We start from the raw sequence: 13,215 nt of genomic DNA, 5'->3' as shown, positions 1-13,215 counted from the left end.
GTGAATAAATCCTTACCTTGTGAAGAGTCAAGGCACTGTAACTGTTATTTTATATATATTTAAAAAGTGTCAATAAATATAAATACAACAGTTTCTTAGGGCCACCTCAAGTTATAATTCAGTATTTCCTAATGTGTGTTTCTTAGAAGACTAATCACAGGAGCCACCCTGTGGTAAAAAAGGAGGGGCCCTCCAATATCATGTGCAAGTATCCATGAGTACTCTATTCCACTGATAACATTTATTAGCAAATTATCTAGATATTTAATTAAAGAAATCATCAACATTTTTTCACCTGGTCTGTCTCATTTTTTAGAAAAGTAGTTGAATCCCACTTGTAATTTAGGGGTCCCTCAAATACTTAAAATTTTTCTTTGAATAAGGGAATGGCTAATTAAATCCCCAAGTTGTAATATTATACACCTCATAAAAAATGAGTTAGATCAAAATATAATGGCAATTTAAGATAACAAAAATATATTGTTAAATGACTGATTTGAGTTGTAGAATAGTATGTATAATATGACTATTTTTTTCTAAAAAACGTGTACATATTTATATATACATAAAAATATCCTGAGGGATACCTAGCAGAATAAAATCAAGGTATTAACAGGGCTGTTAATAAAGAAAAGGACATGAGTTGGGAGATAGTAGATGTAACCTTTGATTTCTTATTTTGTACATTTTTATACTTTTAATTTTTCACATTAAGATTTTTCTTTCTGTAATATGATAAATATATGTTTAATATGTGTTTTTTAAGACCTTAAAGGTTTAACTAAAATAGCAAGAGGTTTTTGTTTTTGTTTGTTTTGATAAAAGGAGTATGAAATATATGCTTTTATCTCCTTTCTATTTATCTCCTTTCTATTTTTCTAATTAGCATTGGTAGTTTTGTTGTTTCACTAGAAAAAAAAATTCTTTAAAGAACACTTTAAAAAAAGCATTCAAGGAAAAAAATGTTGTCAGGGATAAAGAAGGGCATCACAGAATGATATAGGAGCCAATTCACCGAGAAGACATAATAATCTTTAATGTGTATGTATCTAATAAGAATGTCAAACTGTGTGAGGCAAAAACTGATAGAACTGCAAGGAGAAACAAATGAATGCACTACCTCAAATGGAGACTTCAACACTCCTTTATCAGAAATAGACAAACCCAACAGGCAGAAAACCAGTAAGGAAATCAATGAACTCAACAACACCACTGATCAAATACCTATAATTGGCATCTATAAATTACTTCATTTACAGCAGAATATACATTTTTCCCAAACTCACATGGACCAATTCAAGAAGATAGATTACATTCTGGGCCATAAAACACATCTTAACAAATTTAAAAGAATAGAAATCATATAATGTCTGCTTTTAGACCACAGTGGAATTAAACTAGAAATCAATAACAAAAAGATAAATGGAAAATCTCAAAATATATGTAGATTAAATAACACAATTCCAAATTACGCATAGGGCAAAGATGAAATCTCCAGAGGAAAAAAAATATTTTTCTACTATGTGCAAGTGAAAACACAATTTATCAAATTTAAACTATTTAAACTTTAAATATAGTGAACGCTGTGCTTAGGGGTAAACTTACAGCAATGACTGCATGTATTAAAAAAGAAGATAGATTCAAAGTCAATAATCTCAGTTTCTACCTTAAGAAACCAGAAAAAAAAGCAAATTAAATCAAAGTAAGTAGAAGAAAAGAATAAGAACTAGAGCATACTATAACATTATGTCAACAATACTTCAATTAAAAAAAATTAATGCATAAATCAGTAAAATTGAAAACAGAAAAGACAACAGAAAAATTGATGAAACTTTTTGTTCTTTGAATAGATCAATAAATCAATAAGCCTCTAGACAGCCTACTAAGAAAAACAGAGAGAAGACACAAATTACCAGTATCAGAAATGTAGGAGGGGGTGTGACTACAGATCCCACGGAAATTAAAAGGTTAATAAAGGAATACTATGGTTAACTCTATGCTCACATATGATAACCTAGATGAAATGCCCCAATTTCTTTAAAGACAAAATCTGCCAAAACTCATACAACAAGTACACAATCTGAATAGGTCTATACCTATTAAAGAAACCGAATCATTAATTAATAACTTTCCAAAACAAAAAGCACCAGGCCCAGATAGGTACAAACATTTAAGAAAGAAATTGTGCCCTTTTCTATAATCTCTTTCGAAGTATGGAAGTAGAGGGGAAACTTCCCAACTCATTCTATGAGGCCAGCATTACACTATTACCAAAAATCATACAAAGGCACTCCAAGGAAAACAGAACAAAACAAAACTGCAGACCAATATCTTTCATGAACATACACGCAAAATTTTTTTTTTAAATATTAGGAAATAGAATCTAACAATGTATATAAAGAATTATACACCACAACTAGCTGGGATCTATCCTAAGTATGCAAGGCTGTTTCAACATTTGAAAATCACCTAATGTGATCCATCACATCAACAGGCTGAGAAGGAAAAATCATATGATCATATTAATAGATGCATAAAAAGCATTTGACAAAATCCAGCACTGATTCATGATAACAACTCTAAGTAAACTAGCAATAAACTTGAACTTCCTCAACTTGATACAGAATAGTTAAAAAACAGCTACAGCTAACATACTTAATGGTGAGAAACTAGAAGCTTTCCTACTAAGATTAGGAACAAGACACCTGTTCACCACTCCTTTTCAATATTATACTAGAAGTATTATCAAATACAGTATGGTATAAAAAGAGCAAAAAAGGTACACAGATTGGGGAGGAATAAAGAAAACTCTTTTGTTCTCAGAGGACATAGTCATTATGTAAAAATTTCAAACAAATCAACAACGACAACAACAACAAATCCTGGAACTAATAAACAATTACAGTAGGATTTTTTAAGATAAAAGGTTAATATACAAAAGTAATTGCTTTCTTTCAGCAATGAACAGTGACATTTGAAATTAAAAACACAATACCATTTACATGAGCACCACAAAGATCTAATTACTTAAGGTATAAATCTAGGAAAACATGTACAAGGTCTATATGAGGACAACTACAAAATTCTACTTAATGAGATCAAAGAAGAACCAAATAAATGGAGAGAGATTTCATGTTCATGGATAGGAAGACTCAATACTGTCAAGATGTCAGTTCTTCTCTACTTGATCTATAGATTTAGTGTAATGCCAATCAAAATTTCGATAAGTTATTTTGTGGATACTGACAAAGATTATGGAGAAGAAAAAGACACAGAATAGCCAACACGATTTGAAGGAGAACAAATTTGGAGGAGTGACCCTACCTGACTTCAAGACTTACTGTAAAGCTACAGTAGTGGTATTAGTGAATAAATAGACAAGTAGATAAATGGAACAGAATAGTGAGCCTAGAAATAGACCCACATAAATATCAACTTGACTTATGAAAGTCAACCGATCTTTTGCAAAGGATCAAAGATCAAACAACGGAGCAAAACCAGTTTTTAAACACATGATGCTGGAACAACTGGACATTCACATGTAAAAACTAACTCACTAAATAAGTCTAGACACAGACCTTACACCCTTCATGAAAATTAGCTAAAGATGGATCAAGATCTAAATTAAAATGTAAAACTATATGACGCTTAAAAGACAAAATAAGAGACAACTTATGACCGTGGGTATGAGGATGCTTTTTAAAATATAACACCAAGAGTACAGTCCATGAAAAAGAAACTGATAAGCTGGACTTATTTAAAATTAAAAACTTCTGCTCTGTGAAAGACAATGTCAAAAGAAATGAGAAAACAAGCAACAGACTGACAGAAGATATTTGCAAAAGACACATCTGATAAAGAACTGTTATTCCAAAATATATAATGAATTTTTAAAACTCAACAATAAGGAAAGAAACAACTCAAAGGCCTTAGATGACACTTCACTGTTCAAACAAGACATATAGTTGGCAAATAAGCACATGAAAAGATGCTGTACATCATATTCAGGCAAATGCCAATGAAAAAAGTGAGCTGCCTCTATCCACCCACTAGAATGGCCAATATCCAGAAAACTGGCCACAGCAAATGCTGGTGAGGACTTGGAGCGTCAGGAACTCTCATTCATTGCTGGTGGGAAGGCAAAATGGTACAGCCATTTGGGAAGACAGTTTGAAGGTTTCTTACAGAAATGAGCATACTCTTACCATATGATCCAGCAATCCACTCCTTGGTATTTACCCAAAGAAGTTGAAAACACAAAAACCTGCACAAGGATGTTTAAAGCAGCTTTATTCATAACTGTCAAACTTGGAAGGCACCAAGACGTCCTTCAGTAGGTGAATGAATAAACAAACTGTGGTACATCTAGATAATGGAATGGTATTCAGCACTAAAATGAAATTATCTATAAAGCCATGGAAAGACATGGAGGAACCTTAAGTGCATACGACTCAGTGAAAGACGTTAAGCCTGAAAAGGCTACAAATTGTGTGATTTCACTATACAACATTCTGGAAAAGGTAAAACAGTGGAGACAGTAAGAAGCTCAGTGGTTGCCAAGAGCTGAGGGTGGCAAAGATATGCAGAAGCAGAACACACAGGATTTTTAGGGCAGTGAAAATACTTTGCATAATACTGTAGGGTAGATACATTTATTGTACATTTACCCAAATCCACATAATGTAAAACATCAAAAGTGAACACTACTGGACTCTGGATGATAATAATGAGTCAGTGTAGGTTCATCAATTGTAACAAAGGTACCACCCTGGTACAGAGATGTCGATAATGGGACATAATGTGTGGGGGCAGGAGCTATATGGGAAGTCTCTGTACCCTCCTCTCAGTTTTGCTATGATCCTAAAATGGCACTAAAAAAAAAAAAAAAAGAAAAGAAAAGATAAGGCCTGAAAAAAAAAATAAAGGCATTAAAAAAAAAAAAAAAAAAAGAAAGGATTGAGAAGGAACGCATTCACAGTTCCAATATTGAAACCCAAACATCAACGGCTTGGTACTCTTTTCTTTCAGCATTTTTCTTTTCGTAGGTTTTGTACTTTATAGAGGTACAATCATTTCTTCTTCAATTTGTAAAATTGTAAAAATAGTTATGCCCTTTGAAAAATATTAACTTACAGAAATGTATAAGTAAAAAAGGAATACACATTTAAGTGGGACAGTACATAAGTATTTCTTTTACATTTGGGAGAAAATAACTATACATTTTATAAAGACATGTGCTATACACTTCCCAGGCTAAAACATAAGAGATTATATCCCTTCTAGCCCATTATATCACATAACTAGTGTTATTAAAGCACCTACCTCCTTTTCCAACATCAGGCCTTCTGCTCTGAGGTTCTTTTCAAATGTGTTTCTTTTGTCATACTGTATATTTGACTTTCTATAAACCAGGATGTAATCAATCCGTTTTTTGCCATCTTTGAATAGAAGACCACTGGATGCTATGTAATTCATGTCATTCTGCAAATAAAGCAATGATTGTTAATAGTGTAGGTTAAACAAGCACACACATTTTGGTTTCAGTCACTTTGGTTTGGATACTGGCAATCCAATAGCAAAAAAAAAAAAAAAAAAAGTGTTGTTTTACATTCCAGTTATGAGATATGGAAAGATGATTAAAGAAAGTTTGCAATCTATAATAGGAGACGAGCTAGCAAGTGATGTTCCAGAATTTGAAATTAGGCAGTCTGATACCAGAACTTGGTTCTCTGATGTTGGCATCAAAATGTGTATGGTTTATTCAATAAGGTCCTATAAAAATAATATCGGCTAGCATATGTTGAGTATTTATTCAACATAAGGCTCAGACATAAGTGCCTCACATGTTTGATCTTATTTAATACTTACAACTCCCATTTCAAAAATAAAGGCATGAAGGCTTAACAAAAGTATCGAAGCCAACATAGCTTCCAATATTAAATAATACTCAGAAAAGATGCTATTTTCTAAACCTATGTTCAACAATACTAAACCAAAAACTAATTCCTGAGCTGTTGCTCCAAGAAATACTTGTTCACAGGATATAAAACTGTGAGCCAACTAAAACAGCTTACTTACTAAGACTAATCACTTGCTCATCAGGATTGCTTTTAAGGCCCTTACCTTGCTGCACCCATCCACCAAAGCCATTTTTTTTTTTTTTTTATAGACTGGCCAATTTTCCACCAAATTCCTGCCTTGCAAGAATCACCTGGCCTGACAGCTGAGGCACCTGAGTGATCCTCCACATTATCAATGACATCACATAACTCCTCTCCAGGAGACCCTCTGCTCTTGGCCCACTTTCCCCAGTCTACTTTCCTTAGCACTTACTAACGCCTACCGTGTTCTAGAACACTAAACTATTCATTATCTTTTGTTTGCTGTCTGCCTTATCCTAGTAGAATACTGTACCAAAGTAAGGGTTTTTACTGTGTTGTCTCAGAGTATTCCAGACATCTAACCCAGAATCAGATACAGAGTAGGCATCAGTAAATATTTGTGGGAGGAAGAAAGGAAGGCAGGCAATATCCATAGTCCTGTGTAAGGCCGACCTCAAGAGTATAAGGCCAGGAAGAAATCGTGTTATCATTTCTCATCCTCTCCCCTCCAATATTTAAAACAAATAAAATTCTAACAAGTTAAGATAAATAATCACAAAATTACAGCACAACTACAATAGCCATGGTGTGCCCTTTGTTTAATACCTATGGCCCACTCCCTCCAGACATCTCCATACTAATTTAAACAAGGATTGGGCTAAAACAAAATCATATTCAAATTTTCTTCCTCATTTTCCTTCGCCTAAAGTATACCACCACTCCAGTCCATTATTAAGGGTCATCTGAGTCTTATGGTACTAAAAACACATTTAATCCCAGGTGAAGGCAAAAGTCCTTCAGTGAGAAGACCTGGAAGTAAATGATTGTTTGGTAGGAAAAATATAAGAAAATAAGATAGTTTTTAATCAATTTTACATGCTTTTCATATTTTAAGAGCAGTGTGGACTGAAATTGGAACCCTATCAGTTACTGTTACCCATTGTTCTAAGTCTAAGCAAAACATGCTTAACTCTCCCAGAGAAACAGCTGTCTTACTATCAAATAAAATCAATATTTTTTTTAACAATAAGTGACCTTAGGCATTATTCACAGCTTTTGTCTCTCAGTAAACGTGTTCACAATCAAACTATATCAACTAGAATTCTAATGTATTATCTAATTAGTCTATGAATTCTAAATTATTAATGATGAGTTTTACCAGGCAAAATGAAAAACAGTTATCAAGATGGTAATAGAGAAGAATGGAGAAATGTGGAAATCTTCTGAACTATGTTTATAAAATGTTGTACAGGGATGCCTGGGTGGCTCAGTAGGTTAAGCATCTGACTCTTCATTTAGGCTCAGGTCATGATCTCAAGATCATGAGATCAAGCCCCGCATTGGGCTCTATGCTCAGGGGGGTATATGCTTGAGAGTCTCTCTCTTCCTCTCCTTCTGCCCCTGCCCCCTGTGCTCTCTCTCTTTCCCCCTCTCTAAAAAATAAAATAAATAAATAAGTCTTTTAAAAAATTGTATAGGTTCTGTATAATTTTAAGGTTACGAGTATTATATTTTATTTTCATACATATATGGCAACCATTAGCCAAGATGTTAATCAACCATGTTCAAACCTTACAAAACAGAACTAGCAGGAAATTCATTACATATATCATTGTATCTAGACACCAAAAGAAAAACTTCTTTAACTGATACAATAATAGTTGTTCGAACATGAAATCAAGACTCATCTCTTAAATTATCTGGAATAGTGAAATGCTTTTCAATTACAATATAGATGCATTTAATTTAGAAACAATTTTCAAGTTTATTATTCCCGGAAGACAGAATAAAACTAGTTTTGCTCAGAGTAGATGGGATGCTGATTATCCATCAGGTACCTTATCTTTTAACAGTTTTGAAAACAACTTGATTATTTAACACGTTACAAACCACAAAGCTCAGGTACTTCCAGAAAAACTGGCCTTCCTAAAGAATATCTTGACAATATGCATGTTATGGCTCATGTTGAGAAAGTACCCTTTGCAAAGATTTTAGCCCATTTTCAAATAGCAATAGAAGTCTGCCTATTTGCATGAAAACACATTTTAGGGTATTTTTCACATAAAATTATGGCAGTAACTGCTTGTTTGTGAGATGCATATTTTTTTCCAGTATTTGTTCTTTTCAATCTAACAAGCACTTATTGAACACCTAATGTATGCTAGGTTTTGTGTTAAACTTGAGGGATAAAAAATAAGAGGACACAGAAGTCTATCAGGGATTTTAGCCTACATCTAGAGCAGTAGGCATGTAGATGTTTAGTTACAATGCTGTCTAATATGTGCAGGAATAGAGACCTGAGCTATAGAGTTGAAGAATGTCAGGGTGTATGAGAGGAAGACAGATTAACAGGTGCCAGGAGCCACTAAGGGTCATGTTATCTTAGCGAATTTATCACAGTTCTCTGTCAGGCAGATATGAAATGAGGTCAGGTCATTAATCTACAAGTGATTGCTGACTGATTACATGGTAACCATACCTTTAAGTTAGTATAATGCAGTATGACACACTGGTTAAGGTACTGATATCTGTATCAGACAGACTGGGGTTTTAATTAATTGTGTTCTTAGACATGTAACTTAATCTTGCTGCTCAGCTTCAATTCCCACAGCTTTTAAGGGAGGATAACAGTATCATCAACATTATAAGATTATTTTCATGACTAAATGAGATAATGCACACAGAACACTTTCAATGTTGTCTGACCTTTTGAGATTAAAGAAAAGTCTTATTATCACAAAAAAATAAAGTAAAATACATATGCAATATATTAATTTGCGTTGGGATTTGTCTTGTTCTCTAATCATCCAAATGACTCCTTTAACTTTTTTGGAAAATCATTTTCTTCAGGACAAAAACAGATGGAAACATTGGTAAGTAATCCAAAGGATGTCGGTGTGGATATGGAATCAGAGCAACGGAAAGCAGGTATCCTTTACATATACTTGTGAAACACTATTTACAGCAAAATAAACAGTTCAATAACAAACGCATAACTATGAATTATCAGAAGACAAACATGATGATGATGAAAAAGAAAAATCGTACTGCACACTGTATAACTTGTCTTGTTTAATTATAAAGAGGATGCTATTATTTATATCTAATTTACAGATTGGGGGACAAGCACAGCATAAGCAAAGTCACAAGGATAGCCACGTTACAGTAATTTATACAATTAGATTATACACAACTTCTTAAAGTAAAGAGACTCATGAGATTAGGTCATTGTAATTTTGTTAGACTAAATACTTGGAATTGCACTGATAAAGCATCTTGTCGACTTAATTTTTATTGAATTGATTCAATTAATATTTACAAGTTGGGCAAAAATAATTTACTCAAAACTTCAGATCTGTTTCAGTCAGTCAGACAGAGCATATTGTTGGTTACATTTGCCTGGCCTGCTGGCAAGCACCTGCTGGTGTATTTGAGTTAGATAAAGAATTGTCAGTTTGCTTCGTTAATGGTACACCAAACATTCACTGATGAGGTTGCATTTTAATGCATCAGAATACCATATTTTATGGTAATTATTTTATCTATTGTTGCATAAAAACTTACCACAAATTTAGGACCTTAAAACAATGCAGATATATCACCTTCCATTTCCACGAGTCAGGAGTCCAGGTGCAGCTTAGCTGGGTCCTTTGCTTAGGCTGCACAAAGCAGCAACCAAGGAGTCAGGAGAGCTTTACTCTTATCTTAAGGCCTGACTACGGAGAATCCACTTCCAAGATAACTCAGATTCTTGGCAGAATTCATTTCTTTGTGGCTAAGGAAGGAGTGTCTGACTTCCTGCTGGCTGTTAGCTGGAGGCCAGCTGCAGCCCCTAGAAGCTTCCTACAGTTCCTTGACATGTGGGCATTCCCAACATGGCTGAGACTTAAACCAAAAAGAAGAGTCTCCAGAGTGAGTCTGACAGCAAGACAGTTTTATATAATGTAACACAGTCAAAAAAGTGATATCTCATCACCTTTGCTTTCTTCTAGTGTTTGGAAACAAGTCATAGGGAAGAGGATTATGTAAGAGTATGAATACCTGCAGGGAGAGATCATTTAGGCCATCCTAGAGTCTGTCCGTCAAAGTGAGATTTATAAATTAGATCAAAATTAAAGAACTTATTTAAAAGGTTAAAAATTGACTTTAAAAAGAAATCATGAAATACCGTACTAGGGAAAGAAGATTACAGTCTCACTCACCAAACTCCTCCATAGGATAACTGGGGGATAACATATCAGTTTGGAAATTGTCACAACAGAGGATACAAAAAAGGAAAAAAGAAGAAATAAAAGAATCTGTGTTTACTCATAGTTCTATTCCTTACTTTCGTGGCTGTAGACAATTGGCCTTTCCTCTCTCAATCCCTACCACAAATCAAAGCGTGGGTGCTGTAACAAATAAAGGGCCTTTGTAGCTCTGGCATTTCCACGACGCTTTTCTTTTCCCCAAATATTTCTCCGAGAATCTGTTCCCTAAGACCTCTAAGGATTTTTCAACTAACTCTGGCTAGAGCTGTTTTTTTTGTTTTGTTTTGTTTTGTTTTCTGCATGGAATGATACATAAATATCAGGGAGCTGAATTCACTTAAGGTGCTTCAAATCTCTTTTCAGAAAAAAATTATGAATGACAATTGAGATCTGTTTTACTTTGACCTGAGTAGGCACCTCTGACATCATGAAGGAGAAAACAGGAGACAGGGCTTCTCTTATTCCAAAATGAAAAGCAGTCTGATCTAGCTCAATGTTATCAAATTTCGTAAGTCGACTGGAATACAAAGCACATACTTTGGAATGTGGCACTCTTTTTGACCACTGAAATAAAGTCTAAAGGGGAAAATGCAGAGATGTAAAGTCCTAGTAAAAATCTAGCACCATTTCAGAAGTAGGCCATAAAAATAGAAAATCAGGGTTGTGATTCTAGTAATATGGCAAACAATATAATTTCAAAACCTTGATGTCATACAACATCTAGAAATGATAGATAAAATAAAATATGCATCTATTGAAAATCTAGAAGAATTAGCAGGAAAGTATGTATAACTCGTTTCCAGGTAGAAAAAAAATATGTAGAAAATCATAACACATGCTGGCAAGTGTGGCTGCTGTGGGTGAAGATGTAGAAATCAATTAAAAAAAATAACAAGAATAATGGAAACAAACACTGATAAATTTAAAAATAAAACTTCTAAACAACTAATAAGCTAAAGAAATAAAATTCAGTAAAGCTAGAAAAGAAAGTGAAGATATACTGTCTTTAGTAAATAATGCTGATTCATATGCATTTGATATCCATGTAAAAAAGTCATTCATACTTTATACTATATTCAAACATCAATTCTAGTCCAGAAATAAACCCATACAGTTATGGTTAATTGACTTTCAGCAAGTACCAAGGCAATTCAATGGAGAAAAACGGTCTTTTCAACAAATGGTGCTAGGACAATTGTATATCCTTTTGCAAAAGAGGTTGGATTCCTATCTTAAACCATACACAAAAATTAGCTCAAAATGGACCATAGACCTTACTGTAATGAAGAAAACTATGTAATTATTAGACTAAAACATATGAATAAATGTGTGGGGCCTTGAGTTAAGTAATGATTTCTTAAATACAACACCAACAGATAAATAGGACTATATCAAAATTAAACACTTCTGTGCTCCAAAAAATACTCCATTAAGAAAGTGAAAAGGTGGGGGACACGTGGGTGTCTCAGTCGGTTGAGCAGCCAACTCGTGATTTGGGCTCAGGTCTTGATATCAGGGTCATGAGATGGAGCCCCCTGTGGGGCTCCACGCTCATGTGAGGCGCCACACTCAGCAAGGAGCCTGCTTCTCTCCCTCTCTTCCTCTCTCTCTCTCTACCCCGCCCCTCCCCCACTCATGCACTTGTGCTCTCTCTCCTTCTCTCTCTCTCGCTCTCTTTCAAATAAATAAATAAATCTTAAAAAACAGTGAAAAGACAAAACACAGAATGGGAATAATATTCTTAAAAAATATGTCTGATAAGAGACTTATATTCAAAATATATAAATAACAATAAAAACACAAATAACCCAGATAAAAATGGATAAAGGACCTGGATATAGATTTCTCCAAAGAAGATATACAATGGACAACCGGCATAGTCCCTAATGAAATATTAGGGAAATGCAAATGAAAACCACAGTGAAACACCACTTCTCACCTATTACAATGGTTATAATCAAAACGACAAACATTAAACCAGAAATGGGAACCCTTGCCCATCACTGGTGGGGATGTAAAATAGTGAACAAGCTTTGGAAAACAGTTCAGCAATTATTCATAATGTTAAGCATAGAGTTACCAAATCATCAATTGTACTCCCAGATATATACCCAGGAGAACACATTCACACAAAAACTTGTACATAAATATTCATAGCAGCACTATTCATAATAGTAAAAAAGAAAAAGCAATGCAATGTCTATGTGATAAATACAGAAATAAAAGGTGATAATGTGTAATATCCATATAATGGAATATTATTTGGCATCAAAAATGAATTAAATATTGACACATGCTACAACATAGCTGAACCTTGATAATATACAAAGTAAAGGAAGCTAGTCACAAAAGACCATATATTATATGATTCCATTTGTATGAAATTCTATAATAGAAAAATAAATACAGAATATAGATTAATCATTTCCTAGGGTTGCAGGAGTGAGTGGAATGGGAAGTAACTGCCAATAGGTACAGGGTTTTTTTTGGGTACAGGTTTTCTTCTTTAAAAGAAATATTTAAAAATGGATATTACAGTGACGGTTGCACAAGCCTACGAGTACACTAAAATCATTGAATTGTACAATTTAAATGGGCAATGAATGTATGGTATGTGAATTTTATTTCCATAAAGCTCTAAAAATCAATTACAGATGGATTATTGATTTTAAAATGCACAAGAATATATATATCATCTAAAAGCCAACATAGGAACTCACGGTAGGTGGATATTTCTTAAACAGGACTCAAAAAAAAAAAAAAAAAAAGGATGCATATATTTACCTACACAACATGTTAAAGTGTTTGTTCATCACAGCAAGACTGAGTATTGTGAAAATGTCCATTATCTCACATTCACTATA

At 33.8% G+C, this 13,215-nt stretch overlaps 1 protein-coding gene across 1 annotated transcript in view; it reads right to left on the bottom strand.

The window, feature by feature from the left end:
• ANO3 (anoctamin 3) overlaps window positions 1–13,215 on the bottom strand; it is a 394,322-nt gene that overhangs the window by 124,537 nt on the left and 256,570 nt on the right. The window contains exon 6 of the mRNA XM_026512215.4: window positions 5,323–5,481. Coding sequence (XP_026368000.2) covers window positions 5,323–5,481 — 159 coding nt within the window. The remainder of the gene's footprint in view (window positions 1–5,322; window positions 5,482–13,215) is intronic.

This window comes from Ursus arctos, unplaced genomic scaffold, assembly GCF_023065955.2.
Source record: "Ursus arctos isolate Adak ecotype North America unplaced genomic scaffold, UrsArc2.0 scaffold_23, whole genome shotgun sequence".
Taxonomy (NCBI): domain Eukaryota; kingdom Metazoa; phylum Chordata; class Mammalia; order Carnivora; family Ursidae; genus Ursus; species Ursus arctos.
Note: the sequence above shows the minus strand (reverse complement) of the source record. Positions and strands in the feature narration are given on the sequence as shown.